Genomic DNA, 16,553 nt, shown 5'->3' with positions numbered 1-16,553 from the left:
ACCAATGTTCAAGATATGAGATTACTATGTATCCGGAAAAAGTAATGAAATATGATATGTACAAAGCAGCCATGGATATTTCTTCAAAGAGCAACGGATCCATCTAGTATAGCAGCTGAATCGGCAGAGTCAACAACTTGCACCTTGGATCTGACGTATTTCAGCAGAGCTTCCACAGTAGTTGGTTTGACTTCACGTCCTCCAAACACATTCCTAGTATATTTGAGTGGAAATGAGTATTGCTGATCGTACTTGATGAAGAGATCCCGATGAGTTTTTTTACCTATACAGGGCCGCAGCAAAAATGGCATCACTTGTAGCTAATCCTTCGTCGTACGCCAACGTCTGTCCATAAAAGGAGCCAAGTAACTCTGTAATGCGTGCATTTATTCGATGTTTAACCTGTATGAAATGTGAATGTGAGATCAAAGTTGTCACAGCAAAAACGAATGAATGCCATCAAGTTGCAATTTGAAACGGCAACAGTCAAGCTCCTTCTTAACTTACACCGGCCTTATGAAGCTTCATTTCTACATCCAGCCACAAGTGATTGAATATCTCTTGCGACAATTCCTTGCCTTCACCTTGTTCAGCTCGTAGTCTGGCAGTGTACATCCATACGTGGAGCACAGTTATGGCAAACCATGAGGAGAATGCATCAGGTAATCCCAATTCTATAGGATCATGTGGCATTAACACGCGATTGGATTGCATGGTCATCTTGGATCAACAAAGCATGGTTTTTTTGGGCTTACCCTTGACAAAGAATGGCTTGTTGTTTTCAAACGCATGTGAGCATTTCTCGTAAGCTACACGAGCACTGTCGATCTTGTTCATTCTCCACTAAATTCGTAGAACATTGTCAGTGTCCTGTTCCAAGAGGCGATGTATTTTCTTCAAATCACTTGCCCGAATGAATTTGAATGGCTGAAACACTCGCGCAAGATAATCATTAATGAAATCAGGCTAATTTAAGAGAGAAAGATCATATCAAGTTAGTTATTAGCACTACAATCTGAAAAGTAGGTTCAATTATCTTGCCTGTTTCACTCCAGCAACGTCCCGTCTATTTGAAGCGTTCCTAACCGTGATATTCCTTGGTATTATTGTTATTATAGCCTGTGGAGCCATTATAGACATCCGGCTACTACGAACTAGCACCCTCGCCAACGACATCTTTTGCATCATTGTTGAATTGGTTTGGCAAAAGCTAGTTTTGTGACTTGATCTCGCTACTATCATATTACTCAATGGACGCGCCTGGAAGAACATTCAAGGACTATTCCTACTATCTATCGTCGGATCTCAACCTATTCCTTCACGTCAAAATGTAATCTCTCCAAAACATCAACAGATCACATTTGTCACATACTAAAGCAACACCCATGTTCTAGTGCTTCATTGGGTGGAATACTACCACAAAAGCCAATTGCTGCTCTACTGCAGGATCCTTATCTGCGGCATGCTGAGCAGCGAGATGGAGGGTATGGTTGAGCTGCTATGTCATCGAGTCGTGATCTGACCCAAACACCACTTTATAGAAGGCCCGAACTGTTTATCACTTGTCAAGTACATGCTGATAACAAGCCATTGACATTGCCAATCAAGACTGCGTATAAGGCGTTCTCGTCACAGTGGACGTATGTTACAGGATTTCCAGGAGTTTTTAGGTAGACGGCTCACAGCTTTGTTTTGACATCCGTAGATGGAACGAATGGATGGTCCTACCGATAGCATACTGTGATTTGCCAGTCACATCGATGCTCACATTCACCGTATGGAATGTATACAAACCTCGTGAACCTATTATTGTCGGTGGAAGCACATTCTCATTGTTTGGTCGTAACAAGTGGGTGGCTCAACTGTTGGAATTGAATTTCTTCGTGAACTCGTGTCTTATGTTTTGCACCATTTGTAGTACTATGAAGAAGGGCAGACATAAGCTCTTCATGTGGCCAAACAAGGATGCTGATGGTAACCAGAGTACGACTACGCCTAGTAAAGTGAATAGTGCTACTGAGATGGATCGTCTTGAGAAGGTTGGACTTGCATATTTTGTGCCTACTACGACAAAACCATTTATTTAATGGTTTTTTTTTGCTCATCACACCAGTTAATGAGAAAGTATGAACGGCGAGATTTAGTTCATTCAGATTGGCTAGATCATCTTGCTTTTCGAGAGATTGAGAGAATCAATCAGGTAAGTTGTCAGTCAGTCGACGTTGGCAAAACTCTACTGAAACTGAAATTACGTCTCTGCAGGAAGAGACACTCAAAACTCAACAACTCTTCTTATACGTCGAACTACCACAATTCGATTTCCCGCTCGTATTCAGTGAAAAGGAATACGTCCTGCCACCACCAATGTCTTTACGATCTGTCGATTCAACATATGTGATTATATCAGACCTCGAATCCATACGAATGGAATCAACACAAGATGACCCAGTAGAGAATAAGCATCGTAAATTGACACGTAGTCATCGAAATGGGCCTTTAGATCGAGATTTGAAGCCTAATGCTAAGATACGTGATGAGCTGAATGTGAGTTTTCGTCCATTTTCTGTGTTGCGCTTCTTTTTGTCCCTGACATTGTTCTGTATTTGTAGAAAATGCTTCGATATCCACCCACTCAAGCACTAAATAAGCAAGAGAAGGACTTGTTGTGGAAGTTTAGGTTTTATTTGACTCGAGACAAGAAGGTACACAGGCCAAAACAGGCATCTTGGAAGCATCCATAGGCTGATCATTCTCACTTAGGCCTTAACCAAGTTCTTGAAATGTGTGGTATGGTCCGACTCTGTAGAAGTCAAACAAGCAGTTGACTTGCTATCATCATGGGTTGATATTGATGTTGAAGATGCATTGGAATTGCTGGGTCCAACATTTGAGAACCGAAGTGTGAGGAGTTATGCAGTTGGGCAATTGCAAAAGGCAGATGATGAGGTTTGTGGATGGAACAGGATTGAGAAGTCTGATCCGATCTGGGGATTGAACGGTCGTTTTTTTCACTTGATTTCAGGAACTTCAACTGTACCTGTTACAACTTGTACAAGCACTCAAGTTTGAAGGGATTGGTGGCAAATCACAACTACATGAGTCTCCATTGGCTGAATTCTTGATTGATCGGGCGATCAAGAATCAAGTTTTGGGGATCAGTTTCTATTGGTGGGGCTAAAAATACGCGAGCTACTTTTGGATCAGGTTCGACTGACATGCTTCTTTCTGTCTCATTCTTAGGTATCTGATGGTTGAATGTGAAGACAGAGTGGTGGGCAGGATGTATGGGAAGGTGGTTCACCAGTTCATGTCTGCTATGATGGAGGTAATCGTTCGAATGGACTGTATTATTTTGGGCCTTATCTGACTGTTCCATGATTCACAGATTCCTGATGGTCATCATCGACGAGATATTTTGAAACGACAAGCAGAGTTGGTCGCTACTTTGGCCAAGATATCTAGAGATTTGAGAGCTAGTAAGGATCCAAGGCCCAAAAAGGTAAACTGTGTGAGTGTCATTGGATGCATCACACGATTGGTGACGACTCTCTTTTCTCCTATAGATTGAAAAATTGCGAGCACTTATTGCTGATTCAAAGAATAATTTATTGTCATTCCCTCCTCTGCCTCTACCGTTGGAACCAAACGTACAAGTTACTGGAATCATACCAGGTGCTTGATGATTCGCAGTCGCCCTTTTTCTTCGTCAGTTCTGTCACTCAAACGTTTCCCCAACACATTAGAGGAGGCCAGCATCTTTAAGAGTGCCTTGTCTCCATTAAGATTAACATTCTCGTGTCTTGATGGGACTCGTTATCCAGTGAGTTCATTCGAGGTGTGAAAGTGCAATCTTTTTGCTTATCTTTAAAATTTCTTTTCAAAATACAGGTCATTTTCAAGACTGGTGATGATTTACGACAAGATCAACTGATTGTACAAATGATCACACTCATGGACAAGCTCTTACGGAAGTTGAATCTCGATTTGAAATTGACTCCATATAAAGTCTTGGCTACTGGGACTGACTACGGTAAAAGAAAATGCGTGTCTAATTGAATGGAAAAAGCCGTCTCTGAAGGTTCAGTCATGGAATTAGGATTTGTTCAATTCATACCATCATCCCCTCTTGCAAGCGTTCTTGCTGAGTATAATAACAGCTTGCTCGCTTTCTTGAGAGAGCATAATCCAGATGATGCTGCGAGTGCATCATTTGGTATTAATGCGGGTGTTATGGATGCGTATGTCAAGAGTTGTGGTGCGTTTGCCAATAGTTCTTGGTCTTTTTGTGTTTTTTTTTTTTGTTGCTGACCGATTGTTTTTCTTACCAGCGGGATACTCTGTGATTACATACCTTCTTGGAGTCGGAGATCGGCATTTGGATAACCTGTTGCTTACACCTGGAGGTATAGGAAACATTGGTATCGACGTCGTGAGTAAATGCAGATTATCATGCGAAAACAACATTTGTTCTAGGTCAACTATTCCACATCGACTTTGGCTTCATACTCGGTCGGGACCCCAAACCATTCCCTCCACCAATGAAACTATGTAAAGAAATGGTGGAAGCTATGGGTGGAGCCAACTCTCAGCACTACCAGAAATTCAAATCATACTGCTTCATTGCATTTGAGAGTTTACGGAAATCTGCTAATCTTATCATGAACTTGTTTGCGCTGATGACTGATGCTAATTTGCCTGATATTGCTATTGAGCCTGATAAGGCTGTTCTCAAGGTACGCCTATTGTCAAATAACTCAGTATCTTATTTTTGCTCACAACTTCTGATGCATTCTAGGTACAAGAAAAGTTCCGATTGGATTTAACTGAAGAAGAATCCATGCAGTATTTCCAAGGGTTGATTAATGAGTCTGTTGGAGCACTGTTTCCGCAGGTCATGGAGAAGATTCATCAATGGGCTCAATGTGAGTGATGTGGAGTATTTGGTTTGATGTGGTTTGATCAGACGCTTACGGTTGTTTTATAGATTGGAGACGCTGAATATGTATTATATCACACTGTGACTTCAATGGAGATACTATGCTTATTGTCATGCAATCAATTAGCAACATTTGTTCTTCCTTTTTGGTTGCTGGTTTTTATTATCAGAAGCTACGATTTGATATTGGAATGGGTTAATTGAAAATATGTTTCTCGTTGGGATGAATCCTTTCCGATTGTCATTCAATCCCTTTTTGGCGGCAAGATCATCTATGGCACAACACAAATCCTATGAGATCTATGTGATCTCTGATTGACTGTGCTAGGGAACAGTGAATGCTTATAGCTAGGCATTGATACCAATCAATATCGCTTATAAGGTGGCCTAGCCTCAATGGCGCGCGTGTGGAATATGTCATTTTTTGGGCCGAAATGGCTACAAACCCATTTCCTTTAACGTATATGGAGTTAATGGATGGTCCTGCCAACAGCATACTGTGATCTACCTGTCAACTCTTAATTTGCCTTATACTGCTATTGACTTGAGAAGGCTGTGCTGAAAGTACGAGCAATTCTGTACTTCAATTAGCTCTTTTTTGTGCTGGCACATCGCCCTGTTTAAATACGCAGAAACAAACATGCAATACTTTTAAGCATTGATTTACGAGTTCGTTGGGGCACTGTTCCGTCAAGTTGTGGAGAAGTTTCTTCAAGTTGCCTAAGGTGATCCTATGTTGTTTGTGAATTTGGTTCCGTTGATGAGGTGATAAGGTGCTCATCACGATACCATGTAGATGAAGACGTCGAATATGTCTGTCATATCGAGCTGTTGCTTGTATGACTTGACTGAAGATGCATGCCTATTCGCTGTGGGAGAAGATTCTTTTTTTGCTGTGATTGCTGGAGTTGCTCGTGTCAAGGAATTGTTGCTTGTCAAGCAAGAATCACTTTTCGCTATTCTTGTGTGCCCTGCCGCATAACGCATATGATGATTTCTGGCTCTTTGGTATGAATTTCACAGAAATCTGTGCGACTTTTGTGTCCTTTCTTGCAACATCCTCGCTTTGACATTTGATCTCAGTACATTATGCACTCGCGACCCAAGTACGAAGTACCAATACTCAAGATAAGATTAAATAGTTCTTGCCACAATGGAGGTACGTTGTCAAAAGATCAAAAGTTGATTCATTCCTTATGAGCAATACTGAATGTCAAACATGTGAGTACATTCATTATTCAGGCTCACAGCTTTGTAGTTGACTTTGCATAAGCCTCCTCCATGAATCTGTTTCTAAACCTTCCAATGGCATATGTGCGTTCCCCGAGAGTTTTTGCCGCAGCTTCATAGTCTGCCATAGCCTTGTCCCAATTGGGAAGATCATGAGCGGCAACCAGCTCACCTAGTAGCAAGGCATCTGTCATTGCTTTGCCGGTTCCATTCCCAGAGTACGGGCTTGCCACACTGTAAAGAGTATCAGTCGTTTGTTGTTGCGAGTTGAATAGAACTCATCAAATACATACACTCCAGCATCTCCAACCAAGACAGCGCGACGTTCAGGGAAGGCCATTTTGATGGGCCTATTGAATATTGGTGTCAATGAATCTGAGAAAGCAAATTGCTTCAAGGACACGGCTTAACGGCATCTCGTATACTGGTTGAGCAAACAAGAAGTCTGGATGAAATGCGAACTTGACAATATCTAGCATTTCTGGCACAAATCCAATCGTTTCAGCATATCGACAGAGTCTATCACAAATTTCGGGTCTAACTTGTCCTTGACCGAGAGAATACATATTCCTCACTCCATTTCGATCAGTCAAGACATCCTGTAGCTCGGACTCTGGTGTGTCTATATACCAAACCATGTTGAATCGTGACTCGTCGTCTTTGTCTCGTCCAGGCACAAGGTAGATAATCTACGTGTGGTAGCAATTTACAACGAGTTGTGAAAATCACGCGTTGTGTTAAGTTCTTCAGTAAAAGACGACAAAAGCGGACCACATTAAGCCCATTAACCTACCAATCTATGATGGTCCTTCATGCAGCACACAAACATGTCTGATGGCCTATTCGGCGGGAAGAGATATTCTCTCAAGCGCTCTGGCAATCGAGATATTGGGAAGAGCGTCCTCCATGCTATATACCCACTATACTTTGAATCGTCACGTCCTAGCAGTGCCTTTCGAGACTCTGAGTGAAATCCATCTGCACACACAATCAGGTCGGCAGTAGCGACCTCTCCCGTGTTCAGACGAATGGACGCTTTTCCATCCCTAGTGTACTCTGGAGGACCAGTCGAGTGAACTCCTTGTTCATAGGCTCCTCCAAGCTCCTTGTAACGCTGCAGCAAAGCGGAAGCTAAGGCACCATATGTTGTTGCAATAGTTGGCCAGAAGACTTCAGACGGTTTGGTACTTCTCCACGGCGGTGATGTGCTCTGTTGTATGAATGTGTGTAGGTGTCGTGAGGAACAAAGAAATCGAAACTCTAGCTACAAATTTTAGGCTTACGGGGGTGGGCAATGGTGTTGAAATTATTGCAAGTCGCCTCTCTCTTGATCCACAGAGCTCCAGCATACCAGGAATGTTTTTCCTCCATGGTATTGTATCCGTCAGTTCAGGCTCGAATGCACCCAATAGCAGAGCATTGACGCTGACGAGAGGTACCACTAAAGGTGTGACGATGATGGTGTTGACCTTTTGAAGCAACACAATAGGAATTGGCAGGCTCCAGCATTCTGGGACAACGTACCAATTCCGGCTCCACGATCCTGTAATGGATTGCTTGACTTTTCTATACGTTAGTGTTAGATTGCGTATAGTGTAACAGCATCAACGTGATTTCGAGGTTTGATACCTATAACGCGAACTCTAGCGTCCTTCATGTTCATCAAGATGCTGACCCCAGCCGACAGACCTCCACATGATCCGCCAACGACCAGGATGTCAGGCATCGTACTAAGTGCAAAAGGCTGTCAGAGTAAATGAATTGTTTTCTCAGATTTGCTTGTATCGAACCCACTATTACCTACGCTGATAGAAGTAAGGGCCCGATGTCCTTGCGATTGAGTGTATAGTAGCGATGCTTGCAGAGCAAGACTAGCAGTTGTGTGAGGTGTTGACGTGATTCGCGTCCGTCGGCATACTTGTCAATTCTCAAGTTATTTTCTCTGCCTGCTGGTCGATGAAATTTCTCGATAGTGCAGAGGAGGTTAGAACATATAGTCTCTTAGCTAGGATTGGAAATTTCTGAGGCCCAAACACAACCGACAAGCTGGTTGCGCTTGAAACATTGTAACCACGATATTATGTTATAGGCTGAAGAGCCATTACTAGAATCTGCTACGAACTAGCCCTCGCGCTAAGTACGTCTTTTGTATCTTTTGAGCTGACTTAATTGTTAAGCTGGAAGAAGGGATTTGATCCATATATATCTATTCTTGCATAATTATGAACACGCCTGGAATAACATTCAAGGACTACTCATGCTGCTTGTCATTGCATCTCAACTTCTTCCTCCAAGCTATGTAGTAACGTTGGCATAATCTCCAAACATCAACTTGGAAGGACATCACACGAAACCTCAAACCACACAAGGTCACTGTAGTGCTTCGTTAGTGGGCAAAAACCAACTGCTTCTCTGATACAAGATCCTTATCTACGACATGCTGAACAATGAGGCGGAGGGTATTCCATGTCTGACTGGCCATGTTTTCATCAAAAACTTGACTTTAGGCCAGCTCCTCATCATCGATGTCGGCTTCATACTTGGTAGAGAACCAGAGCCATTCCAACCACCCATGAAACTAGTAAAGAAATGGTGGAACTTCAGGGCGGTGCCAATACTCAACAACTACCAAAAATTCAAATCATGCTGCATTTCGCATTCGATAGTTTGGAAACCTGCTAGTGCCCTGTTGAACTGTTTGCTTTGATTACTGATGCTAATATGCCTGATACCACTACAGCGCCTGCTAAGGCTGTGTTGAAAGTACAAGCAATGCGTGATCAAAATGCCACGATTTGTTTTGCTCGCGTACTCGTTTTGCATGTAGGATCAAAAGAAGCTTCGATTGGATTCCATGCCCTGATCAATGACTCTAATGGAGCAATGCTTCCGGAAGTTATGGAGAAGGTGAAATTGGTGGATGCACGTGCGATTGGTCGTGTCGTTTTAGTTTTACCTCGCGTTCAGCGCTTCCTTCGTGACCGAATTACGTAAATATTCGTAGTAGAATGACTAAAATCATGTGGACTTCATGTCTTCGTTGATGCTCAAAAGTTCTGTGACTGACAGTCGTTACTTCGACATTGCTACACTTGACTTCTTGTTCCAGAGAAAAGAACTCGTTCAAGACCATGAACAATAATGAAGATTTGGATGATTTCGATCTAGGTATGGACACTGCTTTTCGATTCGTTCACAAGCTTGAGCTCAAATTTATCCAATTTTTCGTTTTGTAGTGAATTACGCTTTTTGTAAGTTCGTTGCATTTCAGCTACTAGTACGATCAAGACGGACTGAGTTGACGCGTTTTGAACTATGTAGCAAAGTTCCTGGTCTTGTCAATTGGCTCTCCCGTAGAGGTAGTTTTAACATTTGTTGATGTTTTGACTCTTGTTTCATGGGCTGACATTCACATCCATGAAAGGTTGGAACGATACTCCAGGTGTGATTTTGGACAAAATAACAGTTAATGAATACGTGCTTGACCTCATTTGGTTGACTTCGTACCTCGATAGCTGGTCCAATTCAATCCAAGATTTGCTCGCCACGTTCAAACTCGAGGAGATGATGTCAAACTCGAAGTAGAGATTCTGTAGTCAGCAGCGATGCACACAACTCAGCTGATGCATCTTCAACCTTAGTCTCTGGATGACGATGATGAAGGAGCAGACGATACATCTTCAGAGACAGACTCGCATGTTAATGACTCGCTCTATCCAACTTCATCAAGTCAGCAGCCTCCTCCAATTGAAGGAGGAGCAGTGGATAGTGTTGGTTATTTGACTAGAGTCACATTCGATAATGATGATCCAACGCGACCGCCTTACGAACTTGAGTCGTTGGATTCATCATTCTTTGGATTGTTGTACGAGTTGATTGGCTTAGAAGGTATGAAATTTTGATCGATAGTTGATTTAGCAATGCGGAACTGACTCTATATAAAAACACGCGTTTAGGACTGCAAGCTCTTTGGAAGGGTAATACGCCATTGATGCTTTTGACTTTTTTTGCCAGTCGACCTCAACGTCTTTATCATGATAGGAGTCTCAACCGAATGGGTTCGAGATATTCTGAATGTGCTGATACAGCCCACCATCGAGGGTGCCTTGAACGATTACTTTGATATAGTAGACGAAGGAATACCATTAATGCATTCAGACAATCCGTGGCCATCGCTAGCTACCACAATAGGTAGTCACGTATTTACTGGATGGATGTTGAGTCCTTTTGAGCTTGTGAAGACGAGGTATGAGCACTAGTGCATTCGTCCGCGTGACGTGAGGGTTTTTTTTTGCTTACAATCCTTTTCTCTTCGTAGACTTGTTGTACAGGTACATGTCGATTTCGAGCTGCTGGCATTCATCGTATTCGAGTAGTCTCCACTGCGAAATCAATCAGTAGTTCGAAAAACAGCACTGACTACTTTGAACTCTGTTGTAGACAACCAACCCATTCCATCGAAAATACAAAGGCTTCTTACATTGCATATCAACAGTATCTAACGAAGAAGGACTATCAGCCTTTTATGGTGGTCCAAGCCTCCTCCCAACCCTCCTGTATTATACTCTCGAACCAATCTTTGCTGACGCCCACCATTTCATAATATATCGAGTCATTGGCATATCCATGGAATCTAGCCCGCTGCTCTATGCTCTCGCAGATCTAGGACTGACAACTCTGAATCTGGGAATAACTCTACCGCTGGAGACTGTACGAAGAAGACTGTTTGCTCAGCAGTCGCGAATTAAAAGAAGGACCAGTAGTACACGAGAATTCGTGACTTGTGTAAGGCGCAGCAGTATACCATATACTAGTATGTGGAATGTGCTGTATAGGATTGTGACTGAAGAGGGTACAGTGGTGCCTCAGAAAACGAGAAAAAATGGGAGCAGGAGTAGTAATAGTAAGCAGCGTAATGGTGGGCCATCTACTGGTGAAGAACAGTCACGTTTGGATTTGCACATATCTGCATTGTACCGTGGTTTCTGGCTAAGATTTGCTCTAGCCAGTGCCACGGTACTGCTTTCATCTCTCAACTGATCATTGATCAGAGTAAAATATTTGCATGAAATACAGTTGGCATGGTGACTTAAGTTTGGTGTTGTCATCGTTGGGATTAGATCGACGCGTCAAACACGAGCGACATTTCGATAAACGCAAACCACGGCATTTGCATAAATACTCGTAAAATTCATGACCTGAGTTGTTTTCAGCACTAACTCTTTCAAGGAGCCAGTTCTTTCCTCTGTCTCGCTTGTGCAGAACCAATGGTGTGATTTCAGCTTGAATGACAACTATAACATATCGAGCGTACAAATGCCGACTGCAGGCTCCTTCAGAAAGACAGTATTTGACCCTGTAAGCTAATATGTTCTTCTCGTCCATTGTTTGTCAATTGATTTCAGCGTTTTGCTAACATTCAAACCTTAGATTCTGGTGGTTGCTCAAATAGGTACAAGCATTTGTCCTCTGGAATGTATATCAATTAGAATCTGATGGCCAATTCTCTCTTCCATATCCTCATAGTCAGTCTGCAGACAGCCTACTACCTGTCATTAAGTTTCATTGTCTTTGTCCTGGAAACTCTGACGGGCTCAACGGCAACACTGGATCATGTTCTAAATTATAGAGAAATACGCACTGATACTGTACTGGGATGGGCTCTCTTCCTCGCCAATCTTGGCAATGCTGCTCTAGCGTAAGTCCATCATTAGTCTCGACTCCCACAACGTAAACATAGTTAACATGATCACACGTATAGGGCTTTATTCATGCTATTTATAGTCCAAAGGTCTCGCCAATGTCTAGATTTCGCATGCACGCTCTACTTTTACCATTTCATGGGGGTGTGGATTTACAGCGGTGGTTTCCCAACATTCTTCTTTTGGTGGGTTGCATTTATCGGTAGCATGGTGGGGTGTGCTATTGGTGGTGAGCAGTTGTGTCAGCAGGCAGAGTTGCAGCCGATTACGTTTGGTGTGGGAAGCACGAGTAACGGTAGTGGTGGTGGTGCTTCAAGTAGTAATAGTGCTAGTAATGGAAGGGCATCGCCATCCGGAAGATATAAGAAGAGGACTTCGAATATCCCTGCTGATTCGGTAGAGCTCGCACCATTGACATCGGATCGGGATCATTAGGCACGCTGAGAAATCACCCCCACACACACCATCTGTGCTATAGCGTATAGAATTATAATTAATCTATTGCATCAATCTTTGTAACATATGGAAATGGATGTCGTATCGCACGAATTAGTTGTGTATGGAAATATGTTCACTAAGGAGGGATGCACGTTTGGCGTGTAAGATTAGCGACAGATAACGTGGTGCATGGTTATAAATATTGTTTTGACGCGTCGTTGATGAATAATTACCCATCGTATCATGCCCCAACCCGGCAGTCAGCAAAGAGTGACTTAGCAACATTCCTCACAACTCACAACCAAATAGCCCAAAGGCCTATCGCCAAACCTATGCTCAGCTTCATCAACAGGCATAGCACAGCATTGAACCTCTAGGATGGATCTTCTCGGTGGACTTGGTGGGCCTTGTGCTCCTGCACCTGTAAGCCCAAACGAGATTAATACCTTGAACCCGATGGTGCTGATGATCAAGCAGCTGTTGAATTCGTCACTCCTCTGAAAATCACCACGGAATATTCTCCAGTAACAGATCTCTGGATTGTAAATCCAGATGTCGTTCAGAGTTGGCATTTCAGCGACATCAAAAGCTTGGTATACTGCAGAGGTTAAATTGAAGACAGAGGCCATTAAACAGAAGACGATGCATATAAATGCAGTCTAGCATTTACCATCACCACTCGTAAATCAGCTCGAGTCACTTCCATTGATGTCGAACACGCCGCACAAAAATCGTTGAAGAAGGTCGGTGTCTTTAGCTGGAAGGCAACCTTTGAATTGAACCAGGCTGCTATATATCGTATCTCTACATATGACGGATATCCTAAGAAGGCTGTATTCTCACCTTCTGGCAAAGTCATCGTAAATGCACCGCTCACCACCTGTAAACACACTACTCCCATCACCAAAAGCCACCGCTACATCTCTGTCAGATATACGAAACCTGTTATTTGATCCGAGACTCGCTGACGTCGCTCTTCTTGTCAACAATCTTTGATCGCTTGACTGCTGCTCCTGCCAAACTCGTATACACCACGTATTGTCATTGCAAGGAAACATCTTGTCTGAATGTATAGCTAGCATGAGTATGTGAGCGCAGTTGGAATGTGGCTCAACCACATAGAATCCTTGTCTGAAATGTTGAGGGCACCAAATTGTATCACTTGATCAGAATGATTTGTCACGATGTTGATTTTCGCATGCTTTAAGAATGCCAGTTCTTTTGCATGCCAGTTCTTTAGAGACCGGCATGACACCCTTCAGCTTATCAAGATTCAACTCTTGGCGCTGGTTCCAAATGTTCTCGTTGAGCGGTTCTGGCAGTTATGGAGATTCAACCTTTCGCCCTGTCGGACAGAGCTTCTCTGACTTGGCCTTGCATTACTATGCTATCCGTGTCGAGTGGTACGCAAGAAGGACAAGACGTTCACTGAAATCGAAAGCGTATTTCTATTGCAGCGGTAAGAATACAAAAAGTTTAAAATACAAGACGTGAGCTAGTTACGCTAATACTGATGATATTTACAATAGATTTACTTGGTTGCTCCTGCCATATGAAGTTTGGCATCTGCTCTCATTTCTTGCTCTTAGGGAACGTCAGCATCCAATGCAGCCAATGAAGAGACTGATGCAGCTGCTTGGCTCAAGAAGTAGTGGAGATTGCGCCAGTTCACACTTTCACCACGTGCATTGGATTTGAGGTAAGCTAAGATCTACGTGTTGAGAAGCAGTTAGAATCAGTTCCAACAATTTCAATACATTTGGAGTGTGGGTTGAGATGCAACGTACTTCGTCACGATACTTGATATCACTGTTTTTTGGTTCTGCTGATGATGGTGTACCTTGAGTGTCATGAGATACACGAGCTGATAAAGATCGAGCCGGACCAGATGTTGAGTTGATGCTCTTCGTATTTGCAGGACGTTTGATTTTGTTTCTAAAATTTTGTCGAGTGTTATTCAAACCCATTCACGCTATATGAATTCCATCTGGAGCTTACTCTGGAGTGCTTTCTGGACTAGATGATTTCCTTCCTGATCCTGATTGTCGAGCCTTCTTGATCAATGGTTTTGGTACGAATTCACCAGCGTCTCTGGCGCGATTTCGTTTTGTGGATGTTGTAGCCACCATAGAATCGTCTAACGTAAATAATGAGATTATTAAACGCATACGTAGATGATAAAAGCAAAGCCAGTCATCAATCTTACCGAGATACTTGAACAAACTTTCTTCCCAATTAGCATCAACGTCAAGATTTTCAGACTTGAAAAAATCCTTCAAGTTCTTGGATCGAGTATAGGAGCTCCAAGTAAGCAATTTACACATTTTTTCATGACAATATGGACAAAAGTGTAAAACCACGTGGTTGCGACCACCAGGGTTGAGAATACATTCGTATTCTGCGCATGGACGCATTTTCAAGTATTGAGTAGCAATGGCTTCAGCAATGAACTATTTTATCGTTATGAAATGAGATTGGGAGTCATGTTTCAGTGAAAAAATTGCCTCGTGTCAAAACATCAAAAACACGTACTTTCATCCCAACTCGCATTTCAACATCAGCGACTATGTTGAATCGAATAGGAGACACACTGTAAGAGTGCACAAAGGTTAGCTTCAGTGTTTTTCGCAACAAAAGCAATACAAAGAACCCCACTATGTGCTGATGCATTTTCCTAACTTTCCTTGTTTTTTCACCTTTCGTAACAAACTTCAACCCAGGGAAAAAAGCTTTTGCAAACTTTGTGATAGACTTTGCCTTCTCCTCTGGCATCTATATCATCCAATTCCGTGTGAGTGAAAATGTTATCAACCCCGATTTCCCAACACGTGACTTACCGAATCATTCACCAATTCAATAGGTCGATCCAAATTGATACGTGACGCAATCTCGACATATTCTGGCAGGTAGAGGAACTTTGGCTTCTCATGCGCAGCCAAGTAGTCAACAAATCGTTTACGGAATTGAGTCGTAGAGAGCTTTTTGAAGAGCGATGCTGGTCCCTTCATAACCAACTTCAATTCCTAGTAACATGCTCTAGGCTAAGGTTTCATGCATTGGGGGATGCGGGGAATCAGTTTATGCCGTACCTTGTCGAGTTCATATGGAAGCATGTTTTCTGTCTCTGAAGTCATCTTTTGGTGTTGGATGCTTTGTGTGTGTAGAGGATGATGAGAGTGAGTGTGGACGTGCGAGGTTTTAAATAGGTTGTTCAGATATTTGAAACAGATCATGGGGCCAATTAGGGGTGCAAACATTACTAAAAGGGGTCATATGCAGAGCATCACATGCCAGTCGGACGTTCTCGGGTAGGGCACAGGGTTGAAACAGAGTACTTGCGCATCGTCCAGTGCCTCCTACGTGTCCCTTTGTGCCAAAATCGCTCGGCTATTCAACTTTTTGCTATGACGTCATAGACACGTGAAAATTAGGACCAAGACTATTTGAAGTGGCTTCTCAGTGAGCAGCGAGCTCTTCACGCTCCAGGACAGCCCACATCAAACGTCAGGGGCACTTTTTCACAGGTCCTCGTTAAACACTCCATTTTTGAACCAATGCCAAAGCTCCTGTGTTTGAGGTACCACTCCAGCAGCCCTCGCAGTGGCTCATAAGAAGGTACCTCACGTAGAAATGTTTGGAAACGCTCACGCCACGCCAGGAAGGGGAAGTCGTCAACACCGATGTGGTTAAGGTTAACATCCGAGGAGCGCCACCACCTATAATCACGTCTACATCATCTTAAGCTCTCTGAGAAAACGTCGGTACCACCCACCTCTTATATTACATTACGCGTGGCATCAATGACGCATCGACACAACCTTACCGTATTCACGACAGAAAGGACAAAACCAACACTATCTGGACAAAAACACCACATGTTCAACATATTTGGTGAATCAACCATTCTGGCTATGGAAGATCTAGACTGAGGCAGGCGACCTTTTGCCGCGAAGTGTGTTTTGCTGAAGGTCTGTCAACGGACTACTTCTTAGAAGGTTTCAAACTTCAATGGCTTTGTTTCTATTTACATGAAAGCTGTCATGAGAGCATTATCTGTATGAAGGTATCACAGTGTGACAGAAGGTTTGTTGACATATGTCAAGATAGGTAACAAATCGTGATGTGAGTAGACGATTATCACATCCTAGCAAAAGGCAGGAATATCTGATGAGTTCCATTGAGCATTGGCTCACCAAATATACGCTAACACATCACCCAAATATGCTTGAAGAAGGGAAGTTAGATGC

General features: G+C 42.9%; 3 protein-coding genes across 3 annotated transcripts; 2 read left to right on the top strand and 1 right to left on the bottom strand.

Annotated features, from left to right (window-relative positions):
* Positions 1-83: 83 nt before the first annotated feature.
* SmJEL517_g05148 (uncharacterized protein) lies at positions 84-1,176 on the bottom strand (the record flags this gene model as incomplete). The annotated part of the gene is made up of 5 exons (XM_031171075.1): positions 84-213; positions 284-402; positions 508-674; positions 756-843; positions 1,051-1,176. The coding sequence occupies 5 exons, from the start codon at positions 1,174-1,176 to the stop codon at positions 84-86; spliced, it is 630 nt and encodes a 209-aa protein (XP_031022967.1).
* A 74-nt stretch (positions 1,177-1,250) lies between these two features.
* Positions 1,251-4,998, top strand: SmJEL517_g05147 (uncharacterized protein; the record flags this gene model as incomplete). The annotated part of the gene is made up of 20 exons (XM_031171074.1): positions 1,251-1,330; positions 1,395-1,484; positions 1,542-1,640; positions 1,706-1,849; positions 1,919-2,039; positions 2,114-2,200; positions 2,263-2,544; positions 2,610-2,702; positions 2,761-2,946; positions 3,023-3,168; positions 3,241-3,325; positions 3,386-3,499; positions 3,564-3,672; positions 3,744-3,820; positions 3,889-4,030; positions 4,097-4,255; positions 4,329-4,403; positions 4,474-4,733; positions 4,796-4,922; positions 4,985-4,998. The coding sequence occupies 20 exons, from the start codon at positions 1,251-1,253 to the stop codon at positions 4,996-4,998; spliced, it is 2,490 nt and encodes an 829-aa protein (XP_031022960.1).
* Positions 4,999-8,887: 3,889 nt separating this feature from the next.
* SmJEL517_g05146 (uncharacterized protein) lies at positions 8,888-12,303 on the top strand (the record flags this gene model as incomplete). Its single annotated transcript, XM_031171073.1, has 15 exons — positions 8,888-9,092; positions 9,236-9,334; positions 9,403-9,417; positions 9,488-9,525; positions 9,591-9,608; positions 9,682-9,747; positions 9,808-10,054; positions 10,123-10,143; positions 10,208-10,412; positions 10,485-10,497; positions 10,607-11,182; positions 11,429-11,524; positions 11,597-11,618; positions 11,693-11,864; positions 11,928-12,303. The coding sequence occupies 15 exons, from the start codon at positions 8,888-8,890 to the stop codon at positions 12,301-12,303; spliced, it is 2,169 nt and encodes a 722-aa protein (XP_031022961.1).
* Positions 12,304-16,553: the final 4,250 nt, after the last annotated feature.

Source organism: Synchytrium microbalum, assembly GCF_006535985.1.
Source record: "Synchytrium microbalum strain JEL517 chromosome Unknown SmJEL517_scf0043, whole genome shotgun sequence".
NCBI lineage: Eukaryota > Fungi > Chytridiomycota > Chytridiomycetes > Synchytriales > Synchytriaceae > Synchytrium > Synchytrium microbalum.
This window is presented reverse-complemented; position numbering and strand designations above follow the sequence as displayed.